We start from the raw sequence: 25976 nt of genomic DNA, 5'->3' as shown, positions 1-25976 counted from the left end.
TCTGAAGGCAATAACTTGCGATGACAACGTAGGTTACTAAATCTAGGTGCGCTGTCATTTATGCTGGCAGACAACCAGTCTGGTGTGCAACTATTTGATCCTTATGCATGTATTATCTGTAGTGAATGCTGACACGGAGCCCTGAAGAGATTCTTAGCTCCACATTGTGTTTCTGACATTCAAAAAAGAAAGCAGCTGACAGGAAAAAAACAGAATAATCTACAAAACAATGCCACGAGGCCCCAGAACTCGGAACAATTTAAGCAGACTGAAAGAAGTAGTAATGACTCCAGTACAAAAGAGCAGTGAAAGTGTTGCACTCATCTTTCCATTGTGTAAAAAAGGGGGCCATTCCAGTGCTTGGCGATAGGTGATATCTTTGGAGAAGAACCTCGTCTGCCACCTCACCCCAACCCCCTCCATCACGGGGGATTGATCCTTTCCGTACTGGCAAGCAGCCTGGATCTCTGAACACTGTGAGCTTATGTCTGCATTAGGGGGGATCACTGAGAACAAGTTTCACATGACCTGGTCCGTTTGGACTTGACTTCTTTTGAATCAGGTATTGGCAACATGAGCTCACCGACCGGAGCCGGCTTGCGAAAATACTCTGGTGAGGATTTGTACAAGTCAGATGCAGCAAATGCCGGAGTTACACTCTGACTGCGGTTTGTATTCACAATGCATGGGGGGTGGGGGGGGTCAGGCCAGGCCAATAGTGCTACATTTAATCCGACTTGGGTGGCTGAAAGATGAAGAATGCAGTAGATAGAAGTACCTTAGAAGTTCCTCATAATGAGCTGCCAAAACTTTTGACAACATTACTTTTGACTGTCCTTCCACTGCAGTACAAAAAATGTAATATCACAGTGACTACAGCCAAAGTAAAGATTATGTTCAAAAAACAATATTGCATCAAAATATAATTACCGCCAAAGTTCATACTGTATTTTGTTCTTGCTTGATTTCTGTTTGACGACTAGAATAATACCCCAGCATTACAGAAAGGTACCCAAGTATTGGTTCAACTTTTTAAACACAAGATAATTTTGGTGCAGTTTTGATTAATCCCTTCATAATCGATTAGATGAACTCTCTCTCTTTCTCTCTGTGTGAAGGGGAACCTATGAACACACCCCAATGTCATGTTAGTGACAATACTGGGCAATAAACCAGGCATTTGGCATTTAATTAGTGAGCTGTCTAAAAAGGTTAATGTTGACTCAGGCCTATGACACAATGGTTGGCAAATTAAATATGAATTGGAAATTGCCACTGGGCCTGCAGTTCCTCTGGTTCGTGGTAGAAGATAACCAATTGTGCATGCCTAGCTGCAGGGCTCGGGCTGCGATCCCTTCAATGCCAACAAAACTAAAACCTACAAAAGCTACTGCATTCAACCAGCAAGGTCTCATTGCCTTTCAATCAGAGTTAGCTTGAAAGATCTTGAAAGATTCAAAGGTCTTTGAACTTGGAATCCTCTGATAGTAAATAATATATTCATCTTCTGATTGCTGCTATTATTAGTAATATTATTAATAATAACCATTATCAGTACCAACATTATTCTTACTATGTTCCTACTATGCTAATTCCTACTGCTCAGCACAGCCATAATTATATCAGTACACCCAAGCATAACAACGGCCTTAGGTAGTGTTTTAGTGCTTTTTTGATTGATTTTCATATTTTATTCGTAGTTCATAAGTACTTTGGACCATAGGAGGATGGTTTCCCCCTCTTTCTGAGTCTTGGTTCCTCCCAAAGCTTTGAGGGAGTTTTCCCTGGCCACCAATGCCTTTGGCTTGCTCACTTGGGGTTACATGTTGTAGGTGGTGTTGTTGTTGTTGCAACAGCATCAAAACAAATACATTTGATCTGACTACACAAGCAGGTTCATAATGGCAGGGAAAGTATCCATTCAAAACATCTAGCATTTCAGAAAGGAGAAGCTCTGAGAAATTCAACTTGGCATGTGGCTGACGCAATTACTAAAACTTCTGTAATGGCCTACTGATTATGCAAATGAATTGAGGAACATTTGCCAAGAGGTTTCGTGGAGTTTTAACACAGGGAACAGCTCTGCCAAAGCTGCACTCATTAATATGAACAGTTACACCAGTTAAAACAGTATTTTAAACAGCGTATTATGAGCTTGGTTGATGGTTTAATTACATCTGTGATGGGTTGATTAGCCGTTAGTCGCTGATATGATATGTGTTTGTTTTGGAGTCGAATTTAAAAAGGCTTGTTACCCCAAACACTGCAGGTCTAATCGCCTGGGAGGCCATGTTACTGGACCATTGCACTCCATCAATCACAATAAATATCACTCTGGCAGAAAATAACAAAACTGTTCAATGACTCAAAGACTAAAGTCCTGCGTCCGGTTTTCTCATGCAAAGCTTCGGCAGTAGACTCTGCTTCCATGTTTTTCACGCAGAGAAACCCGTACGCAATGGGAGTAAATCGCCCACTTTACATGGATATTTTAACTGCTACCCTGTGTGTGGATATGTTATTCCGCAGGACATGGTGGGTATGCTGACAGCTACAGAGGATGTGTAATGCCACTGGGACTGGAATGCGGTGCAGCCCCATTATGGCCCAGTGTGGAACGCACTAACTGTCAGGCAGCATGAATTAAACATGTTCTAAATCCCTCATCAAGGTAAACGCTGCCTCTCTCTAGCGCTAATGCGCCGCTCGGCTCCCCTCCTGTCTCGCACATACTGCCATTTACAGACGCGAGCACAGGCGTACTCGCGCTGAAAATAGGTTAAACATTAGCATAGATGCAACAATTAAAATTAGCTCGTCCCGCGTGATAACGTGCCTCTATTTCCTATTCCCTATTCGGAACTCGTCAACATGGCAAACACAAAATGGAACCCTTTAGTTTGGCTTTATTATTTACTTCAGCTTCTGCTAGGCAAGGTCAGTTGTGCACGGAGAACCAACTCTGACCCAGAACTACTAAACTCGGTTTAACAGATCGCTACTATAGAAGGGCCATTTTTCTAGGGATGATCTTTAATAGAACTAGTTTTGTGATTTCGATATGTGGGTGTGAAGACTCTTTTTAAAGTGTAAAGAGGCGCTCCATCCTGTAAAAGTCGTACAGTGCATGTGGAAAGTGTTCAGACCCTTTCAAGGTTTCGATTCATCTGAAAATGGCTTTAGTTCACTGTTTTCACTTCAGTCCAGACCCACTGACAAGGCCAAAACAGGTTGTTGGAGTGTTTTGTATATTTATTAAAAATAAAAGACTGAAATATGCCATTTCCATAAGCCTCCAGACCCTTCGCTTAGTTCTTGGTTAAAGCATCGTTGGGAGCAATAACAACACTGCATTCTTTTTGGGAATGACCTTAATGACCTAAAGATAAAGGTGCTACAAAGGGTCTTTGAGTGATGCCATAGAAGAACCCTTTTTGGTCCCATAAAGAGCCGTTTTTATCAAAGACGTGTCAGAGTAAGCATGAAGAATCTTTAAATTGAGACAGAATCTTTACACTGAGTACTTTAAACCGTTAAAGGGTTCTTCAGACACATACACACACACACACACACACACACACAAACATTTACATTTACATTTATGGCATTTAGCAGACGCTCTTATCCAGAGCGACTTACAAAGTGCTTTGCTATTTACCCAAGAAAGAAACCTTAGCTAGTTAGAAACCTCTTACAAAATGTTTGTTTATGTAATCATAATTGGTTCTTCTAATGCGAAAAAACGCCCAAAGAACCCTTTGTAGCACTTTTATTTGTTAGATTGTACAAGCTGCTGTAAAGCTTCTCCACAAAGGCTTCTCCTCTGCATCTCATTCATCACCAGGTCTTTGATTACATGCCTGACCAAGGCCATTTGTCCTCAATTGCCTAGTTTGGCAGGGTGGCCAAATCTGGGAAAACTGTTGGAGGCTCCAAACGTCTTCTGGATGTACTTTCAGTGATGCAAAAAGATGCAGATCTTGTCTCGCAGCTCTACAGACAATTCTCTGGATTTCATGGCTTTGCACTCTGACATACACCATCAATTGTAAGACCTTATATAGACAGGTGTGCCTTTCCTAATGATGTCCAATTAATTCAATTAGGCTCAGACTTCAATTAAGTTGCAGAAGCATCTCAAGACCCATTAATAGAAGTAAGATGCACCAGAGCTCAGTTGCGAGCGTAAGGACAAAGGGCCCTTCATCAGAGTCTTCCAAAAACCTGTTTTTGCTTTGTCATTGTGGGGTATTGTATGTAGACTGATGAGAACTCAATTCATGCAGTATGCACTGTAGATCACTGTATGCACTGTAGATCAATGATCAGTGCTTTCTTTCTATAAACATACACTGAAGCCAAGAACTATTAGGGAAACCTTATTCTTAAGACTGTAGATAGAACCAATATAGGTGGTTATAAAGCTTGGCTTTTGTTTTACTTTCAAGATATTTTGCATAATTGAGCATTGTGAAACATATCATCAATACTTGAGACTAGCTGAGATGGTACAGCCAGGCCAGAGTTCTGAGGCTTGTCAAATCTGCCCAGTTACAGCTCTTTTCCTGATTTTTTACTGTACATTCTCTAAGGGACTAACCACTGAAATGTAATTCGGCAGGTGAACTGTCAAGGACAGAAGTCTATAATCCACTGAAAGAAAAAAAAACCACACAACACTGCCGATAACATAAAACCATCCCAGCTTTGAGACTTCAGACTGTTATAGATTTCTGGTTCAGCTACATTTTTCACACAACACATAGCAAAACTTTCTGAAGGCTGGCAGCTTTAAAACATTGTTCATAATGCATTGTTTATCGAGAACTGCAGTCCTGTGTTTATTGAGCACCGGCCGAGTTGGTGAAGATGAAGTTCTATAGTCATTGAGCTGACAGTAAGATAACTGAGGTTGTTCTTGGCTAGATTATGAGTACGTACCTTTGAAATCAGATCACACTGAAATCAAAACCTGACTGATATCAAATATATTGAGTTATGATCCTTCCTGCCTTTCTTTACGCTTAGAAGTTAGAAGAGTCCTTGCATTTCTTTTCTATATTGTTAAAGTGTAATTATGCAACTACAGATGTAAGTATACAGTACATTACTGTCTAGTCCATTAGTATTTGGACAGTGTAGTGACACAAATTCTGTAGTTTTGCCTGCAAGTACACCAGCTCAGTGGATTTAATATAGAGCAATCTATACTGTGATAAACAAAAATATTGCATTAAAAATGTTGGAATTACAACCATCTTATACAGTCCCTCATTTCCACAGGCTCAAAGTAACAGGACAAACTAATGTTATTATTATTATAAATATAAGGAGTCTTTTTTTAATACTTAGGTGCAAATTCTTTGTAGTCAATAGTTGCCTGAAATCTGGAACCAGTGGACAAGGGTTCATCAAATGCTGGGACTCTCCAGAGTTCCCCCTGTTGTAATGCTTAGCCAGGCCTTTACTGCAGCCACCTTCAGTTGCTGCTTGTTTGTGAGTCTTTCTGTTTTCAGTGAAAAGTTCCATGTTCCAGCTTTTTAGGATGTTTTCTAGGAGTGTAATCTGGCCTTTCTGGTCTTGTGTGTTGCCAGTGTTGCATCTTGAAGTAAACTCCATCAGTATTTAGTATGATGAAGGTGTTTCTTGATTGTAGCCTTTGACAATAATGCACCTACCTCCTTAAGGGTGTCCTTGACCTGACTAGATGTTGTTTTCTCTACCAAGGAAAGAATTCTGCAATCATCTACTTTAGTTATCCCCCATGGTCTCCCATGTGTTTTGATATTGCTAACCGTGCATTTGTTCTTTTTAAGAATGTACAGTTAGTATGGCCACTCCTAGTGTGTCTCTCTAAAAGGTTTCTTTTGTTTTTTTTCCCCCTAATGATGGCTTTATTTTCCTGCATTGACACCTTTTGGGATTTCACATTCATGAACAGTTACTAAATACAAATTCAAGTCTGGGAATCAATTCTAGATCTTTAACATTTTATTTGGCATGACATAATGAAGGAACAGACCACCTGACCAAAAAACTGTTTGTCAGGCAATTGCACAATTACTTTTGAGCCTATGAAAACAGAGGGACCACTTTTTTCATTAAACCTATTGAGTTAAATCTGAAAAACTACACTTCAATCACATTTTGATTGCTTCAATTCAGATCGATTGTGGTAGTTTACAGAGGCAAAATTACAAAAAAACATGCCACTGTCCAAATACTTAAAAAAATGTTTAAATTTTTCTAATGACCGCTTTTACTTTCCGCAAACAAAATTGTAACCTAACTTGTGAGTCACTACTGCCCATACTGTAAGTCGCTACTGTCCAGCAGTGCACCAGACGTCCACTTGACATGGATTCTCGCATCAAAGGCGTTGAATTTTAGCTAAAAATGCAAATTGTGTTGACATCAAAACCCAACATTAGACAGACACTGAAGTTTGGTTGCTCAACACCATGACTTAAAACCACCAACATATTAACGTTAGAACATTACACAACAACTTTGGCATTAGAAGTTGTCCTTATATTGAATCTTGGTCACCCGATATCACAACCTACATTCAACCAGGTAACAATCCTATCAATACTGGTGGTCAGCGGGGTGCACTTTTGACAGAATTTCTGCTATGTTCAATGATCTATAAGTGAAAAATAATCAATACAGAATTTACACCACGTAGTTTTCACCAGTAATAACTGAGAATTCTAAGACATACTGAGTGAGACCAGCACTGCTGAGACCAGGTTACAATAGATCTTGTGTCTTCTAAGCTAACGCGCATCAATCCCACTCTGTAACCTCATTCCATGTTCCTTACACAGAAGTGGCCAGAGAACCAAAAGGGGTCATCATCTAACTGATACCGAAGGCCAGTGGGATTGTAGCTGGAGGTGGGGAGAGTAACTGGTCTCAAGGCTGTGGACAGCGTCCACTGTCTAATGTTTGCAGTTAGGCCCTACACACAACCAGAGATAAGGGGAAGAGGTTCATTTTACTTGGGACGTGTCTTTTGAGTAACATGCAACCACAGCCAAGAATTGATCTGATAAGGAGATCCAGACAGTAATGCAGTTAGTCAATAGGGAGACAATGGCAAATACCCCACACTACCTTTTACACCACCCTGCCTTCCCTTTCCTGCCCCTTGAAACTCATTCTCTTTCTTCTCGGCCATCTCATCTGCTTTCTTTCTTGTCACCTCTCTTCTTTTTATTTCTATCTATAGAAAATCAGTTTTGCCGTCGTCTGTATGAGTTAGGGGCAGACGATTGAGTTTTCAATTTTGCCCCACTCCCAGTCATCTAGGCGCTTTTGGATGCCCCATTTTCTCCTTATAAATAGCCGTCCAATTCTCTTTTCAAGCTCAGAAAGCCCAGCTACTTAGAAAGCGGTTTCAGATGGAGCTGTGAGCCAGGGCTCACCTGTGGCACCAGAGGCCCAGGCCCTATCATAGGAGCAGTGTAGTGAAGCCTGTCTCACACATCCAATTATCGCTACATCTGCTTGCTCAGCAGAGCCTGAATGCACACAAGACGAAATGGGCACCACCAGGCAGAACAGGGTTTGGTCTTAAAGGTAATTCAACAGGAGACTGGAGCAGATGTTTCTTTTCATCGACAGACCTTCATCATGTCAACTACAGCCATATAAATTCAGGTTTCATCTACACAATGGTCATGTATATTCAGTAGTGCCAATCATGGTGTTCCAAGGACTCTGAAGTGTTTTAGGTTATTTGCATTTTCCTTTCTGTTTTGTATTACGGTAATGTGATGCGCTTGGGCGACACGAGGTGTCATGATGAGAGCTGATTGAAGGGTAGAAGTGCTAAAAGCTTAAACAAAGTAAGGTCGCACCAAAGCAGAGCTTGGATTTGGAAAGAATTTAAAAGAACCTCACCTTTCTCTCCTTCACTGATGTAAAACATCTGCCTGAACAAAAACTTTTAGCACAGTGTAACGTCTATGAGCCATTTTATGACTTCAGTGCTTAGTGCTTGAGTCCTTATGCAACTGCCAGCCTTAATTATCATTGTCAGAGTATATCTGTACTATCAGCTATGCGCTCTCTAGAGCTGTCCTTCTGGTTTTTGTATGGAAAGAGTTTTCAGCCATTTTCAGTACTTTCTGCTGAGGCTGAAATTTCAGTTCCATCAAAAGGCTAATGAATAAATAAAGCAGTCCTTAACAGATTATACAAGGCTGACTACCGGAGGATGAACTGGAATATTTATATCAGCATTTTGCAGGTACAATATCCCCTCATCCCGAGAACAATATGGCTTCTTGCTAAGCTTTCTTTAGAGTGTTTCCCAGCCATTAGCTCGGAGTGCTTCATTTTTCAGAGGTTATCAGGACCAGGACAGAAAGAGGCAATAAGCAGGAGTGAGCAAAGGGAGTCGTGAGAGAATGAGGGCGGCGTTGGACTCATTGAGCGGGAGCAATCTCATTGAAAAATGACAACGTTGACAGGCTTTATACAAGGAAGCCAACACAGGCCAAGGAGATTTGTGTGTTGTGGCGGTGCTGGAGTCAGAGTGTCCTGAGGCTGTCAAATCTGCCCACCTACAGCGCTTTGCCTGAATACATACTGTACATTCGCCACGGGACAAAGCAATGAAAAGTCATTCGGAAGCTGAAGCAGTCTATAATCCACTGGGGAAGGGAAAACAACACCTCCGCTGATAACGAAAAATCATCCTGAATGACTTTGAGATTTCTCAGTGTGGAATTCTGGTCCACCTATTGGGGTTTTAGCTCAAAATAAACAGTAAAATATTTAGAGGAATGCAGCAGTAAAATACTGTTCATAATACATGTTTACTGAGAAATTGTAGTCCTGTGTGTACTGAGCATTGCCCGAGTAGCATTTCTGATGATATCCTTGGACAGACTGCTAGTATTTATATCTGTACCTTCAGAATCCAAGGACAAACATTACCTGATTGATGCTTTCCAAACGATGTATTTTTAAACATCCTTCAATTTGCATCCTGAAGAGTGTAATCACCTGATAAAAACTCCCTACAGAGAACGGGAATAGTCTTTGGGAAATGCAATCTGTAAGTTTGTGGTTTCAGCTCTTTCTAAATCCCAGGTTGTTGTTCTTGTCAACGTTAGACGTGACCTTTTAACAAAAGAAAACATCATAACCCTGCTTACCCGCATGTCCTGGCCTTCCTTCTGGCCGTCCCAGGCCCAGCTGCGCTTGGTGAAATAGTTGACCGTGGCAAACTCGATGAGTGCTGAGAAGACAAAGGCATAGCACACTGCCATGAACCAGTCCATGGCAGTAGCGTAGGCCACCTTGGGTAGAGAATTTCTGGCACTGATGCTCAGAGTTGTCATTGTCAGAACAGTGGTGACGCCTGGAAAAACAAGAGGGTTCACACTTACATAATCTCATATCTCAGAAATGGTAACTTTACACAGGAGACAAAGCTATTTTAGCAAGTGAAATCCTCCAAAATGTAGTTACAAAATCTAGTACTTATCACTTTGTATTGATTATTGTAGTAATATTACAAGATTTATTCAAATGTTTCTACTTTATCTGCTAAAAGTGTCTTATTCTTATTGACAGATAATTTTGCTTAACTGAAATCTGAATAGATACATATACATAAAATGTGTAAAACTCTTACAATAATGTAAATCAGACATTTAGATTAGATTTATTTTACATCATTTTTTATTTATTGTATTAAATATTTAACATTTTATAATTTTTTGCAATCTATAGTAGAAGCAAAGAAAATGAACAATTTTTGCACCATTTTTATTGATCTATTCACCATGCCATGTTGTCTAACGTGACCAAAGGACAAGGGCAAACTTACAATGATAATGATAAATTCTGTTTATTTAAATAGTATAAGGCCACACTTTTTGATATATATAAGGATATTTATGGTAACCATGTCAAACTCCGAATTTACTTAACATAATAGCTCATTTAGCCAACCCTCAACTGACCTCTGTTGAGGTGACCGCAAGGACCAGGATGTGTGTTAGTGTAAATACTTCTGACTCAGATAGTAATGGTCTCTGCTTGGGTGCGGATGCTGCCTCTTCCTCAAATGACCTCTAGATCATCGCAATGTGTCCTTGGGTCCTGTAACACAGACTGATGCCCACTGACTCAGACCGTGGCGCCCTTGCGCTCTGACTCAGCAATTTTGGATTTATTTCAAATGACACATCATGTGTAAGCCAGCCTTGGCAGCACAGTGTAACCTCAGGAGTCTCCGCTGTCATGCTGATATTTGTTCTGTTGCCATTTCGAGGTTTGTGTGGACCACTGGATGCTGCTGTCCCCTACGTCCATATGGGAACTTGAGAAAACAATACATGATAATCCAAGTACTGATAAAGTTCCGGTGCTGGCTTGGTGCACCACTGGTCCCTTACCATCTGTCAGGAGAACTGTGAAGGCAGTATAGAAGGTAGGAGCTTTAGGGAGAACAATATCCAGCAGCTATGTTACAGAAGTATTATGCAATTCTGCTGGGCATTGAGGGTAAAAGTAGTGGAAGATTCAGGAGGTGCATGTCCAGTTCAGTGTAGCTACTGTAGAACTTCAAGTCCTGGAAGATTTAAAAAGCAAGGTGGCTGAATGGTTCTTGAAGGAATGGAGCCCTGTATCTTAAGTCAATGGGCAGGCCTCAGATCCTCTCATATGTATGTTTTCACTGGGCCAAGACTGAAACTGCAGTCTTTCTGCAGTCAAATGGATGATGGGGATGCAATGATGTGAGGGATTACATTTTCTGTTAAATTCAGGAATTTTTGGGAGGCAGTTTGGCATGACATTGGCATGGCATGCATGGAAAAGCTTTTAGGGGTCATAGGGGTTATGACCTTCAGGGGTTCGCCTGGTGACCCCCTATGGAACTGATTGTCGATGTTGCTGAAACTCAGTTTTCTGAGCTGGAGAACAATTAAACCCCTGCAAAATGGTTTGGTGGGACAGGACTTGTCTCATATATTGAAAGTCTTGTGACTACACCATGACAAAAGTTAGTCAACAGGAAAGCAACGCACTTGACCACCTGGCTGAACCGCCGATCACTTCCAAGTGAAACTCCACACTTTCCGTGCAGGGTCCTCGCAACACCGTTGATTTGGATTACAATAAAAGAAGGAGGAGATAAATCAATTGCAGTGTGAAATCAGATTTTTTCATAGGTCATTGTGCAGCGGCCTCGCGCTTTCCATTCCGAGAATGGAGTTTGAGGAGCGAAATGAGAGAACGGTCCAGAATAGGAGCCCATTAAAGCAGATATAAGCAATCATTCCACTTGGTCTGGTACCACCTGCCTCTTTGGCAGAAGACTAAAACACAGACAGCACTGTGTTGCCTGCCAGGGAGCTGGCTTCATCCCCCTCGCTGTCTCTAAAGTAAGACGTCTGATTTAATGTGGTGAGATCTGTCTGTTTCATGTTAATGTGCTCACAAGATCAAACAAATATGGTATCATGGGTGGATAAATAAAACAGCTTAGTTATATCAGGGGGGAACACACTGCTTTGCTGAGAGTGGCTAATAGCGGGAAGGACGTTCGTTATGCCTTGTCTGTTACCATAAAATCTAGTCGTAAACAATTAAATTTCAGTGTACGGGCGACAAAAGAGGTGGAATACTAAGCAAGGAATAGCAGTGAAGCTTCTCATTAAACTTTTCATCAAGTTTTATCTCCATCAGGCAAAGGAGGAGGAAAATACGGGGGACATTAGCGAGAATGGAAGCAAGAATGAATGTCACTCGGGATGCTATTGTGCTGGCAAAGACAGCGGGCTATTGTTTGCAATGTGTTCCCAAATCATAAATCACACATTACACTTGGGCTGCCAAGAAAATTATAAAACAGGATTAACCACATGAAATACAGGGTCAGGCTCGTCAGAGGAGGATTCAAGAAGCTGGCAGCCATTCAGGGCATGAGTGATTAATTAAATATCAACTTCCAAGTGGCATTTGGGAGCTGCCGCACGGGCCTATGAATGTAGGCATGAGATTTGCTTTTTGCTTTAAAAGCCGAGCAAATGAGTAGTTCCTTTCCATCAATATTTTGACCATTTCAAAGAGGCCAAGAGCTGGAAAGATGAGGCAGTAAGAAGCAGACATTATTTTTTCCCATGAGGGAGCAATTGCAGCTATCATGTGGCTGCTGTTGGGACAGACACCCGGGGAAAAAGAGGATGGAATGTCGGGGAGAAAAAATAAAAAATCCCCAGAGTTAGTGCTCAGCCGAGCCAGGTTTGGGGGATACGATGTACATGACTTCAGGGCAGCCGAAAGAACACTCTGTTTAACACCTCCTGCACCCCACCAGAAACAACCCCCCCTCCACCCCACCCAGCCCAGCCGGCCGCTCTATTACCCACAGTGACCAGCCTGCGGCTTGCAGCCGACGCGCTGCTTCATCACGTCCACAGACAACGGTGGCACGAGCCCTGCAGAATACTAATAAGGTTGCGCTCTGCACCTCATTAGGACCTCCAGATTGGAGTCTAGCAGCCCATCTATACTGGCTGCTGGCTTGCTGAGACACAGCTGAGGACCTGGAGATACGCAGTGATGGACTGCTCATGACATGATATGAACATTTCAGCTTGAAGAATTAAAGGCTAGGACCTCAAGCTGCCTTGCTATGTCATGCTATGCTATATGCTATATATATATATGCAACTTAACATAAATGTAATATAACTACTTATTGTCTGGTGCAACTAGCAAGGAGTAAATTATCAGCAGTTCCTTAAGGCATGTCTGTCAGGGACTTTGGGGGAATTTAAAAAGCAAAATTGCTAATCGCTTATTATTAATAAAGCTTATGAAAGTCTTAAATCATGTATTATTCATTATCTTTATGCAAGCTGCTACCAGTTCATTCTGATTATGCCCTTGAAGTTAAGCAAGGTCTCCTGAGAGGCATAATTGCTATTATAAGGGGCTTTATAGCATCAAGCCTGGAATCTAGCCTACCCTGTTTCGAATGCTCTCTTAACCAAGTCCCCTTACCAGATCTTCAAGGCTTTTAGTGGATTCTAATTGCAGTTCTGCACTGAGCCTAGGATGAATCATCTAACCTTTAGGAGAGAACATTTCCGTCTGACTCCTGAGTAGTTATCTGACCATCACTACATGAAACACGTCAACGAAGTATGCTAGCATGGACATTTCTGTGTTCTGGTTCTTCTCTACACAAGCTGTTTCTCGAAGACAGGGATGACTGGAGTCTTTCCGTGGGCAAAATGCACAGGACAGCATCCTGCCACACTACATATCAGCCCCAGCAACAGTAAGGGCCCCCTGGCCATACTCCTCACAATGCTGGGCTCTGGAACGTTGATTAGACTGCACACACAAATGTGTACACTTGTTGTGAAGCCCCCGGGTTGCCATGACATACTCTCAAGTGTTGCTTCTCAGGCAAGGTCTAACAGGCGCAAGTGAAAAGACAGAGAGGAGAGAGAGAGAGAAAGAGCAAGAGAAGAAAATGACACACATGAAACCCAGTGGCCAGCTAATGATGAGATTCATACCCAGAGTGTAATTTCATGATTAGTCACATGTGGGCCTTGAGAGAGAACAAATCTAAGACATGTGACTTCTCCACATTCTCTTTCTTATAATCACATGTTAACACAACAATACGACTGTCACTATAGATTATATTAGTATTCAAATAATCTACTAATGATTTCAGTGATTAATCGAGAGCTTACAGAAAGGTCTCTCCAAAGTCCTAAATACCTGTAAAAATCTTAAACTAGAAAGCCTTTAAAACGCTCAGTTTAATAGTACAGCCCATAGAACACTGGGCCTGTCATTGAGAGATTGCAGAATAACTATGAAGAACAATTGGCCTTGCTGTCCCTGGGAGGGTAGGATGGCCTTCCTTCTCCCTATCACTGTCTCTTCAGGTAGTCCATATGGTTCTGAGGAATATTTTATATCATTATCTCGTTTTATATCATTATCTCGCCATCATCTTCATCTTCAGTTTTGAAGTTTAATTTGTTGGTGTTTTGTGGAAGCCATTCTTCCCTCCACTCGTGAAATATAATCAATGCCACTGGCAGCAACACAACCCCAAAATATGACAAATCCACACTCATGCTTCACAGTTGGCAAGGTTGTCTTTCTTCTATACCTTCTGTGGCATATTCCAGACACTTCCAGAGTTTTGTAATGAGGTTTCAGTTCCAAGACTGTTTGTGCTGCACTGTGGAAAGGACTGAGCTGAACTTTCATGCAGGGTCTTGACAGTCATTTTGGGATTTTGATTTGACTGTCTTACCAGCATATGAGAAGTTCTCTCTGAGAGTTTTCTCTTAAAAGAAAGGTCTTTCAGATCTCAACCTAACCTCTACAGTTCCCTTGAACTGCTAATTCTTAATTACAATCTTCACTGCACCATAGAAACCGCAAGACAAAAACACTTGGCTGTCGTCTTGTGGCCTTATTCTGCTTTGTGGACATTATTTACTTTTGTTTTTAGATCATTAGACAGTAGCTTAGAGGAGTCCATAGTTTTTGAGGGTCAATACAAGGTTTGATGAGTCAGATCATTTAAAAAGCTAGGTTTCATTCAGTTGACAGTGTTTGTGTGTATGTATAAAAACAACTTCACATATAAATGTGGTTAAACTGATGCTCTCCATGGTACTGATCTGTCAGTCACATTCTATGAGCTGCTTTAGGCCAGTGATTTCTGAATTGTGTTTTGTGTATGTGTACATGTAGGTTGGCTAATGGTAATCGTGTACTTTATCAAAGGGTGAAACTAGATCGCCATTTTTGTTATATTAAGGTTAATTTTGTAATGGAAATAAAATTTCCAATCAACTAAAAAGTAAGGCTACGTTTACATTAATAAGTACTCAAATCAAGATCAGATTTGACGGTTTTAGCTCAGATCTTGACAGTTCACAGTCATAAATATAAGTGACCTTAATCTGTATGTAAATGTGAACAAATCTGTTTCTGGAATGGCACATTTAGAAGTTTATGCACATCACTTTTGCAAAGAAGTTATATATAAGGAGGTCACTGGTTGAAATATGAATGGGTGAACTATGAACGCTCATTATGGTGTCTGTTTACAGATAATGTCCCGTCCTTCAGCAAAAGAAATTAGCTTGCTGGTTACGCCGCAAGCAGAGGAGGGGTGATATGATACTGGGGAAACCCGCTCAATGTGGAACTAGCCCAAACATGCCAAAGATTCAAATGTTTTTGTGTATTATTGAGTAGAACACTACAAACACTTCATGAGATTTTGTCAGATTTTATCAGGGATTTAAAATATGTTTTTGATACAGTAATCTGACCTTACATTTCCAGTATTTTGGTCTCTCCCTATTAATAAAGACTGGAATCTAGTGACTGGAAATAACTGCCCGGCAGCGTTGCATAGATAGCCGCCAAGTGAACAGACTTTCTTATAAGGATTATGGCCTCACTTACCAACAGCACTAAGAACATGAATACAGGCAAAGTGACATATAAACTCTGATCTGACCATTCAGAATGTCACATGCCCACACATCTGATATGTATTTAATCTAGGACCACAAAAATGACGAAAATGACTCCAATCTAATTTGAAAAGATTAGATTCACACTAAGGGAAAAAATCAGATTTGAGTCACTTTAGCCTGATAATGTAAACATAGCTGATGCGAGCAAAAGCATATCATCAGTGACCTATAAAAACCATGTACCTCTAAAATGTTACATTTACAGTAAAACAAACAAACAAACAAAACAGAAATACCTTATTATACCACTGACAGTTGCAACCTCGCAATTCGACAATCTAGGAGTGCCAATATCTCCCGATTCTAACACTCTAACCCAGTTTCTCTATGCAACAGTTTGCCTTATTAACCTGGCAATGACCACAAGTCATTGAAATGCTGTCCTAACAACAAAGGGCAAATCCACCATTTTTTTTTGTGTCGTCATGGTTTCAGACTCTAATAATAAATATCATTAGATCAATGTAAAACTGTGCAATGATCAACCGAATCTCCAGCATTCCAAACTATTTTTATAATTCAACCTCCTGCTCAACCTTTTTGCACCATTTGTATTTATTTACTGCAAGAACAAGCTGGTTCAATACAAACACAGTTTGTCCGAGGTTACCTCTGTCTACGCTGCCTTGTTATAAATAATTCACATTTTCTTGCTCATTTCTCTGCTATAACGATCTTACACAGCGCCTGACATTTCAAAGATGCATTTTGATCTGAAGGATGAAAAATAAAAGGCTTAAGCACTCTTTTCTGATATTCTCCAGACAGAAAGAGAGAGAGATAGAGAGAGATAGAGAGAGAGAGAGAGAGAGAGAGAGAGAGAGAGATAGAGAAAGAGATGAACCTTAAAATAACTTGTCTGAAGTGTGGGCCGTCTGGAGTGGTGACAAGGTCAGTTTTAGAGGAGCCACAGGTCAGCGGGACTCTGTAGGAACTTTTTTATTTGCACTTTAGATTTCTTCTGACTTTCAGTTGGCACGTAATGCTTTTGACTTCTAACTCCACAGAAAAAAAAGCCGCTGGCTTTCACAATGCTTTCAAGACATCCAACAACAAATTCACAACTTTTTTTTGCTCTTCAGCCACAATTGCTTCCTTTCAGCGCGTGTTGGCTAGCTCTGCTTCATCAATAGCAATTGGCAAGTGTATAGATTCCTCTTCTCCTTTTTGTAGTGGTCTGCAGAAAGTTGCTCATTACTGAGAGAACTGAGGTTTCCACAGTGCAGCTGGCAGAATGAACTCCGCTATGCACCTGATGCTCTAGCTGTAGGAAAAAAAAAGTGTTGACAAAGGCTGACACCTTGCCAAAGTTAGCCTGAGCTCAATAAGCAATAATCTCTTAACTCCAGCCGGCTTAAACATCCTGCCGGCCTGCGCCAATATCCCGCTGCTTTTGGGTTTTATCTCCCCGACTCCGAAAATCCTCTCTTGCTCCCCCAGAGGAGCCCGTCAGCCTCTCCAACTTCATCTCACTCCTAGTTTGGGTCCAGCTAATCTGTAATTAATTAGGTGCCTCTGCGGCGGTTGCAGTAATTACAGGTCAGTCCACTGATCCCTGCACACTTTCAAAACCGAATCCATCACTGTCTGGGCCGACGCATGCCGGCCGGCCGCTCAGCGATTTCCCTGCCATGCGCTTCAGTAAATTCAAAACTTTTCTGTTGCTATGGGCAGAACTTTTTTAATATCATCCCTGGTGCGCTCGTTTGTCGAAGGCGTCCTGCAGTGGGACGGAGGTGAGTGATGGAAATAACAACAGAAGCAAATGTGTGGAACCGAGCCTTGCTTTGATGTAGTTTCATAATTTTGACAGGGGATCAGTGGTCAGCAAACTTGCAAACTCACCTTGTTTGTGAGAAGAGAATTTCAAGGAGGAGGGGTTGCGCATTTCCTAAAATTTCGTTGGCGGTATATTCAGAGAGTCCAGTGATGTGTCCTTTAACTAACTCAAATCTGCTCCAGAGTAGTCGTGTTGTGTGACTGTCCATGTTGGACAATGTAAAATGGATCATCATGTGAAACAGGGGTGGGTCATATGGAAAAAAATATTATATTACAGTGTTTTAAAACATTTTTGTTTTATGATATTAAGATAAGATACACATGATCAAAATACATCATACATCAGTAGCGGCAGATTCTTAGAAATTGGTAAAACTGCAAATACTCCCATACTTAATACACTCTAAATGATAGAAATGCTACAAACGGTTCCTTAAGTTATGCCATGTTTGTAATAGAGATGTGACTTCTAAATTGCTAAAGACCCTTTCCATCCATCAAGAGAAGGTTTTTGGGGTCTTTTGAAGGTTCTTTACACTCACACATCTCCATGACAAACATGAAACAACCACATTGACCATTTGTCAATGACGGGCACAGATGGAATTTGGCTTCCGCATTTATCCCATCTGTACAGTGAACACACACACACATATATACACTAGTGAAACATACACATGTGGACAGTGAGCACACATGCCCTGAGCAGTGGGCAGCCATTGCTGTGGTGCCCAGGGCGCAGAGAAGGTGAAGGGCCTTGCTCAAGGTCCGACAGTGGCAGTTTGCCGAGCCCAGGTATCGAACCCACAACCTTGCCATCAATAGCCCGGAGCTCTAACCGCTGAGCCACCACTTGGTTCTTTATGGAAATATAAGTGGTTCTTCTATAGCATTGCTCAAAGAACCATTTGTAGCACCTTTATTTTTTAGAGTGTACAGAAATATTTACTCTGAATGTGCTACATTTTATCCAATTAAACAGGACACTTGTGGTGGTGAGGAGGCAGGAGAGAACCACCCTACACCATCCTGACGCCGTACACCTGTGGCTGTTCAGTCTAACGAGCCCAGGTGGCAGCATAAAAGGGCTTGCTCAGTCTTACACAGACAGAGGACGAACGCAGTGAGCATAAGGACTGAGCTGCCAGAGACTGTCTGGTAATTCTGCATGTGTGTTAAGACTGTTAGAGCTCCAGTTGGGCTGTTATGTTATGAAGGTATGTGGGAAAAAAAGATTGGTAAGTCACTCGAGTTCTGTGTTTGTGTTGTCTCTGAGCCTCGCCAGGTCAGGGTGGCCACGCCCATTTCCCCAGGGGCAAGTCACACACTATATTGATTTACATTTACGGCATTTAGCAGACGCTCTTATCCAGAGTGACTTACAAAAAGTGCTTTGCTATTTACCCAAGAAAAACCTCAGCTAGTTTGAATAGACTAATAGTTCAAAGATACCGCTAAGCTTAGACATTACTAAGCACAAGACAATAAGGTGACCATAGTACTCTATTCTCGGAAGAGGTGGGTCTTCAGTCTGCGTTTGAAGACAGCGAGCGACTCTGCCGTTCGGACACCCAGGGGAAGCTCGTTCCACCATTTTGGTGCCTGGACAGAAAAAGCCTGGACGCTTGTCTTGCGTGGATTCTGAGGGATGGCGGGTTGAGCCGAGCTGTACTTGAAGCTTGAAGGGCTCTAGGTGCGGTTCGCGTTTTGACCATTGCTATAATGAAATGTTCAGTTGGGCAGCGCTCCTAAAGCGCTGGCGATCGCTCCACGATACGCTCAGAAATGTATATTGTGTATCACAATAACAAAATTGATCACAATATGATATGAAAACACTGATATTGCCCACTCCTAATGTGAAAATACAGCTTACAGTTTTCTATCACTATAGAGAAGTAGAACAATGGTGCCTTTATTGTTGGATGCACTATATTTGGAGTGAGTGTGCTCTCACATTCAGAATTCGATTCAGAAAGATATGGACACCCATACAGTAAATATTTTATGCTGGCCCATGAGGCTACAACAGTTCCACACCAAAGGCCACTTTTTAACCTTCTACAAACACGCCTCACTTCTGCAGTTGTTGACAATTTCTGTTTACAACGTCACAGTAAACAGAGTGCCAAAAAGGAGCAAAATTTTAATACTTTTAAAAAATCCCATGTTGTTTTCTTTTGCATATTACCATCATGTTCTTTACATATTGTCATAAACAAGAAATATGATTTGAAATATGAATATGCATATGACATTTGCATTATTATAGAAGAAGAGTGGACTGAAATTTGTAGCACAGTTTGATAAGTAGGACAACACTCACCGAAAACGGTGCGTGCCGGCACAGACTCACGGTTGAGCCAGAAGGACACCTGGGAGAGGATGACCGTCATGATGCAGGGCAAATACGTCTGGATCACAAAATAGCCAATTTTCCTTTTCAGATGGAAATATGTTGTCATCACTACATATTCTCCTGTAGTAGGGGAAGGAGGGCAAAAGGGGGGACATGAGTGTGTGTGTGTGTGTGTGTGTGGGGGGGGGGGGGTGAGAGAGAGAGAGAGAGAAAGAAAGAAGGAAGATATGCATTATTAATGAGGCTCATGTCATGTCCAGACACTGCAGGCACACTGCTGAAATATTCAGAACTTTATTTATGAAAGTTAATACAGAGAGAACGGAGAACGTGACGCAGCAGGGTCCGCAGGGAGGAAGGGCTGATGAGCTGGGAGGTTAACTGACTGCTTGTATATCACGGCGCTGACTCCTTACGGGCTGAAATTGTTCCAGCCTCAGCGCTGGACCACATTAGATGCTCCAAATCCAGCAGCAAAGACTTGCTGACAGACAGTAGCTCAAAGTTCCATTCCTCCTCAGCTCTTTCTGAACCTCGGGTGCAACCTACCGGGCTGGGGCCACCTCGTTAAACCATAATGTGCCTTTTGATAGCAGCATTTGGAAACAGCTGACTGATGCAGTGCTTGGAAGCACACGGTACGTGATGTATGGTTTTCATTTAGGTATTTAGGTACGCTGTGGGTAAATCTAAACAGGTAGACGGCACACAGCACAGAAATGAAAAATCTGTCACTGGTTCATTAAAAAAAATACGTCATCCATACAAATATATATATATAAAAACAACAACAACATATGAGCAAGACAGATGACTTGCCTCGCTCTCAATAAGCTCTGTTTCAGAAATGCCTCAGCTTCTCTCCTTAATAACTATATCTTGGTCCTTTTACATCTAAACATGACCAGAGGTGGCAATTCAGAGCACTATCAGTGAGCGAACATGTTTTCCCATCCGTTCGCACTGGAAGGCAACAGACAATTAAACCACCCCCCCAAAAAAGGGGAAAATAAACAGATACTCTTGCTTCTCCACAACAAACCGAAGGGGAGCATTTATCTTTCTAGCTCTGCCGAGAAACACTGTAAACTGGCTGCTTCATCCAGAGGCGAGTCGATTCAAAGCACTGCCATCATGCCGCAGTCAATTTACACCAGGGGCTGTTTGTATGCAGCCCAGAAACCACAATACCTTTTTTCACACACTTGCTGAATCTGAATGCAAGCTCCTAATAAGGTAGCTGTAATGTTACACGCAGAAAAAAAAGAAAAAATCAGGCCAATACAACAATAAATAAATGAATAAATATTGGATAAGAAGAAAAAACTGAGCTCGTTTCATCCATACTACCGGGAGCAACAAGGCAGTATGACTGCTGAGGCTTGCGCATGATGTTCTTTCACAAATACAGTGTTTATACAGCAGGCTTTATGGTAAAAGGTATCCTTTTACCAGGTAAACAGTCCTTTTAGTTACTTTACCAAATAAAAAAGATCATTTATAAATAACTCTTTTGAGTTGACAGTTTTTTGATTCCGATGGTTGTTTTAAGCTTGTAGAGCTACGTGAAAACGCGTATGCAGCACAATGTGGCAAACTAGTACTTCATTAACAGACACAAACAGCAGAATTTCACATTCTCTACACTCTTAAAATGAAGGTGCTACAACAGGTTCTTTAAAACAGCATTATGCCATTCCTGGTACAGTGGGGAGGTGTAATTCGTGCTATGAACATTGCCAACAGGACACGCTTTCCCCAGCATTTGTTGACAAGCTAAAAGATACAGAACCATCATTGAGAAAGTTAAAGAAGCATGTGGACTGACATGGCTGAGCAAGATTACAAGATTTTACACAAATAAGAGTTGTTAAGTGGTGCTAAGCAGTTCTTGTGAGTGGTGTCTTATCTGCTTCAACAAAGTTGCACAGAGTTAGCAGCATGCTGAGCCCAGGGTGGCAATGACAGAGATGCTATTATCTCTTTTACAGATTAGCTGATCATCACAATAATTTAAAGGTGAAGGTAAAAATGTCTTCTATAATGGTAAAGAATATTTGTATCCACTTAAACATTTCAAATTAAGATCTTTAAACAAGTTCTTTGAAAAAATGGTTCTTTATGGAAGCAGAAATGGCTTTTCTATGCTACTGCTTAAAGAACTTTGCAGCACCTTTGTGTAGATGCAGTGCCTCTTTTGGGATGAATCCTGAAAGCAGTCACGCTCTGCTCGCACATGCTGTACAAACACTCTGACCTGTTAAAACTAAAACTGGCAGCAGAATGAGAAGCAACATAATCTGCAAACTGAATGCTGCAGCAATGAAGAAGTATGTGCGACTTAGCCTTAACACAATGTGTGAATTAGCCTTAAAACAATTACTGATATTATTAAATATCACAACAGTTTTAATTTGTGACAATATCATGCCGATTATCGTTCTTTGTCTTTCTGTAACACCTCACAGCCATGAATGTTTTCCCATGTGATCTGCTCCCTGAAGGGGGTGCTATTAGCATACAAGCTACTTCTGTCTTTGTTCTTAAAAATCCAGTAACAACCATTAATTATCAGGACCTCACTAATGTCCAAAACAACTACCACAAATGAATATGTTGGCACGATGTTCACTGTGGAGAAAATATCTCCTATCGAAGCTGACGATTCCTCTTTACTATTCAATCTTGTAGAGGTTAGCTGCAATTTTACTGGTTTCTCTCAGCTATATTTGGCACACTGCATCTCTTGTCAAGGTACGTGACAAAAGAACAAACTTACAGCACTACAGAAGTCTTGATCTCGCCTACCTGTCTAGCTCCTACAGTGTTGATGAGGCTGTGAGCTCCTACAGCATGGCAATGATTTCTGAGATGCTAAAGCTGTAAAAAGGAAGTACAGCATGTACAGTGAGAATCTGATCAACACTCATTGGCATAGTGAGACAGATAACTTCAGATATTTATACTAAGCTGAACTGCTACTGTGTTGATGTTTAGCATCTGTGGCTATTTTCCACCTGGCTATAGTTCCTGTTCCACCTGAAAACACCTCAGGCTTATTCTGGTGCTTGGATAGTGTTAAGGTAACTGCTGCTCCATTTAAGGTGGAATGCAAAATTCCAATAAGAAGCTCACTTCAGCCTTGTGACAAGATGAACTGAAACTGCCCCATAATGAATAATGTAATGTTTATCTGTTTAACAATGCGTAATTGTTAAAGAATTATGACTACAGGAATCATCCTTAGTACATCGCTCCATTTAACAGATGACAATATGTCATACAGTTTCAGAAACAACGTAAACAAGTCAATGACTTGAGATTACTTAACTCCACATAATTTAAGGTGATTCCGACATGCAGTTTGCACTATGCTAACTGTAGGGTTATGAAATTTAATTACTTGTTGGCTACATTAGCCTCGTAAATCAAGATACTTAACCAAACTACTAGTTTATTACACTCCTGATCATATGTACAGCACTGAGTGGCTTCCAATGTCCTGAGCAGGACAGCAATAGGAAATGCAAGAATTGATGGTAGAGTAGTGCATGTCTGCGAGAAAGGGAGCTTAAAGGCATCTGCCATATTCAGAGTTTGACATCAAATGATTGAATGATGAACTGCACTGGCAACAAAAATGGACTGTAATTTGTTGCCAATTCAAATGAACCCCAGGCCTGGTTTCAATCAGAAGTATGATAGCTGCCCCCCTTCAGTCCACCTCCAAGGGTTCTTATCTGTGCAGTAGCGGGGAACATTTCCATATAAGAGAGCCAGAAAGTTGGAAGATTTTTCGCTTTGCACTTTAAAAATGCAAGCATGGCTCAATCTTAAGTCAAAGTGTGTGCTGGTAGATAAAATAGCAGTGGGTAGCTGCCACTGTTGAGGGGTTTGAAGACTCCACATGGTTCTTCCTATAACCATTAAAAGCATAGGGTGTTTCATCCACCACTCAAGACATTTCTCAGATTGTTAATGACTCAGCACTTAACCAGTTTATGCTGTTTGTTGTGGATTTACAATTAGTGACCAAAGCCCATCATTTTCGGCACCCTATCAGTGGAAAGATCCACCACTGACATCATTTATTATTTAGGAAGTGGACTTTTCTTAGCACAGCAGTAAAACCAACACAGTAGAGTGTATTGGACACAGTGATGTTGCTGTTTTTTTGTTTTTTTTTACTTCAATGTCACTGCTGGATCGAGAACAGTGGCATTAACGTTCAATTAACTAGCGCTGCAGCTAATTATGCAAACTAAGCCCAAGACCGCCTACTGATCATGCACTGGTGTGGCCAAGTAAAGGAACAGCAAAATAGTGGAGCAGTCAATAAGCTGAGGGCAAACAAAGCTACTCAAGGTACAGTATCGACCCAAAATATCGAAATGGGTATAATTGCAAATACGCCTAGGGGTACACTGATGAGTCAAAGCACAAAGATTACTATTATAGGAAGTTAATAACACACATTACTCCATTACAATGATGGCTGTCAAGGTCTAGGATGTAAATTAGACAGTAAATGAACAGTCGGCTCTTGTGGTCGACATGTTGGATGCAGGGTCAGAGGCCAATTTTCAACACATCATCCAAGGCTGTGTCTGCTAGCAACATGTCTTTCTACAGGTGGAGAGTTTAATTGACGTTTTCCTCACAAACTGCACTTATGGACAGCTATAAATGTGTATTTGCTGACAAATGAGAGATACAGAATCACCACGCAGTTCTCACGGGTGGTGTCATGCATGCAGCACCAATGTTACATAGTGCAGTTAGCAGCGTTTTGACCTGAAGTGTGAATAACAGAGACACCATCCTCCGTCTTACAGTCAGTGTACCATCTATAGGAAAATTTCCACATATTGTTTTACAAGGCAGAGAAAAATGTACCTACATGTAGGTGTCACTCAAACGTTAGAAAACCGAGTGGAATATTCATTCAGCTTAATTTGTTCTCTACAAATGTCTAAGCATGACACATTAGTTTTTCCTGTCCTCCATAACCTTTATGTTTAGGCTTTTGTGCCAATAATATTATATAATAAACATTATATTGTCAAACATGAATGTAATATGTAATAATGTAATACTATTATGATGTATTTATCTATTTATGTCTATCTATCAATCCATCCATCCATCCATCTGTCTACCTGTCTATGTATGTATGTATGTATGTATGTATGTATGTATTTACTGTATATCACTGTTTTTCCCACCATAATTCAGTGTTTCACTATATGTCCAAATGTTTATGGACACCCCCTCTAATTAATGCATCCAGCTACTTTACATTGCACTCATTGCCAACACAGATACACAAATGCACACACATGCAGTTTGTCTAGTCCCTGTAGAGAAGTATTGCCAATAGAATAGGACTCCCTGGAGCAGATGGATGTGTTTTCCGGAATGATGGTGCCTCCTTGGACAGTAGAGGCAGTTACTCGAACAAAAGCAGGATAAACTCCTTTTTAATACCCTTGATTATGGATGAAACAATGAATGAGTTAAGTCGCAATGCTTTTGCCACATACTAGTGTTAGTATGTGAAGTATTTTTGAAGTTTTTGAACATTTTGTCTTATTGTCACCAAAGTTTGAAAAAGTATTCAGCATCATATCAGTACCAGAAGACCAGTCACCACATCATGTCTATCCTCACATCGCCTTTACCTCTTATTTTGTAGAGATTATTTAGAAGAGAGGTATGCAAAAGAGGGACGCGGTGCTCAAATGAGGTACTTAAGTGAGGTGCTATCAATTTAAATCTGATGCTTATATCAATACATCAGTTACTTTTACATTCTATTAAAATGCTTAGAATGTACATTTTCATGTAATATTATTTTCACTGTTATGGAATACTGTTGCTTTGAAAGCTGTTTATTTCAATTCTGCACTAGTATGGATTAGTTGAATGAAAATGAATGAAAACAGTTTCTTTGGGCTTGAGATGGGTTTTATTCAGTGAATATTCTGCTGAGTAAGGAAGTTAAACATTGCATGTGTTGAATTCTCTACAGACATCCACAGGATTAAATGCTGAAATCATTTAGGCTACCAAACACAACTTTGCCTATTTTAATGCAGCAGTATGCGGAAAATGGTATTTTGGCTACAGGGCTCTCCCTACAGGTAAACTGTGTCATTCACTGCAGTGAAGACAAATCACGCTTTAAGCCTCCCCTCCTGACAACACCTGCTTTTTACAAGCTGAGAGATGCAAAACAATCACTGAAAGAAGAACATAGACTGACCTGCCAGAGCAAT

At 41.0% G+C, this 25976-nt stretch overlaps 1 protein-coding gene across 3 annotated transcripts in view; it reads right to left on the bottom strand.

Annotated features, from left to right (window-relative positions):
* LOC140539881 (gamma-aminobutyric acid receptor subunit alpha-3-like) overlaps positions 1-25976 on the bottom strand; it is a 143771-nt gene that overhangs the window by 5761 nt on the left and 112034 nt on the right. For all 3 annotated transcript variants that reach the window (XM_072662705.1, XM_072662706.1, XM_072662704.1), the window contains exons 8-9: positions 19666-19818; positions 9171-9376 (exon numbers count right to left, since the gene is read on the bottom strand). In XM_072662705.1, coding sequence (XP_072518806.1) covers positions 9171-9376; positions 19666-19818 — 359 coding nt within the window. The remainder of the gene's footprint in view (positions 1-9170; positions 9377-19665; positions 19819-25976) is intronic.

Source organism: Salminus brasiliensis, chromosome 18 (assembly GCF_030463535.1).
Source record: "Salminus brasiliensis chromosome 18, fSalBra1.hap2, whole genome shotgun sequence".
Taxonomy (NCBI): Eukaryota; Metazoa; Chordata; class Actinopteri; order Characiformes; family Bryconidae; genus Salminus; species Salminus brasiliensis.
The sequence above is the reverse complement of the archived record's forward strand: the minus strand, read 5'-3'. Positions and strand labels throughout refer to the sequence as shown.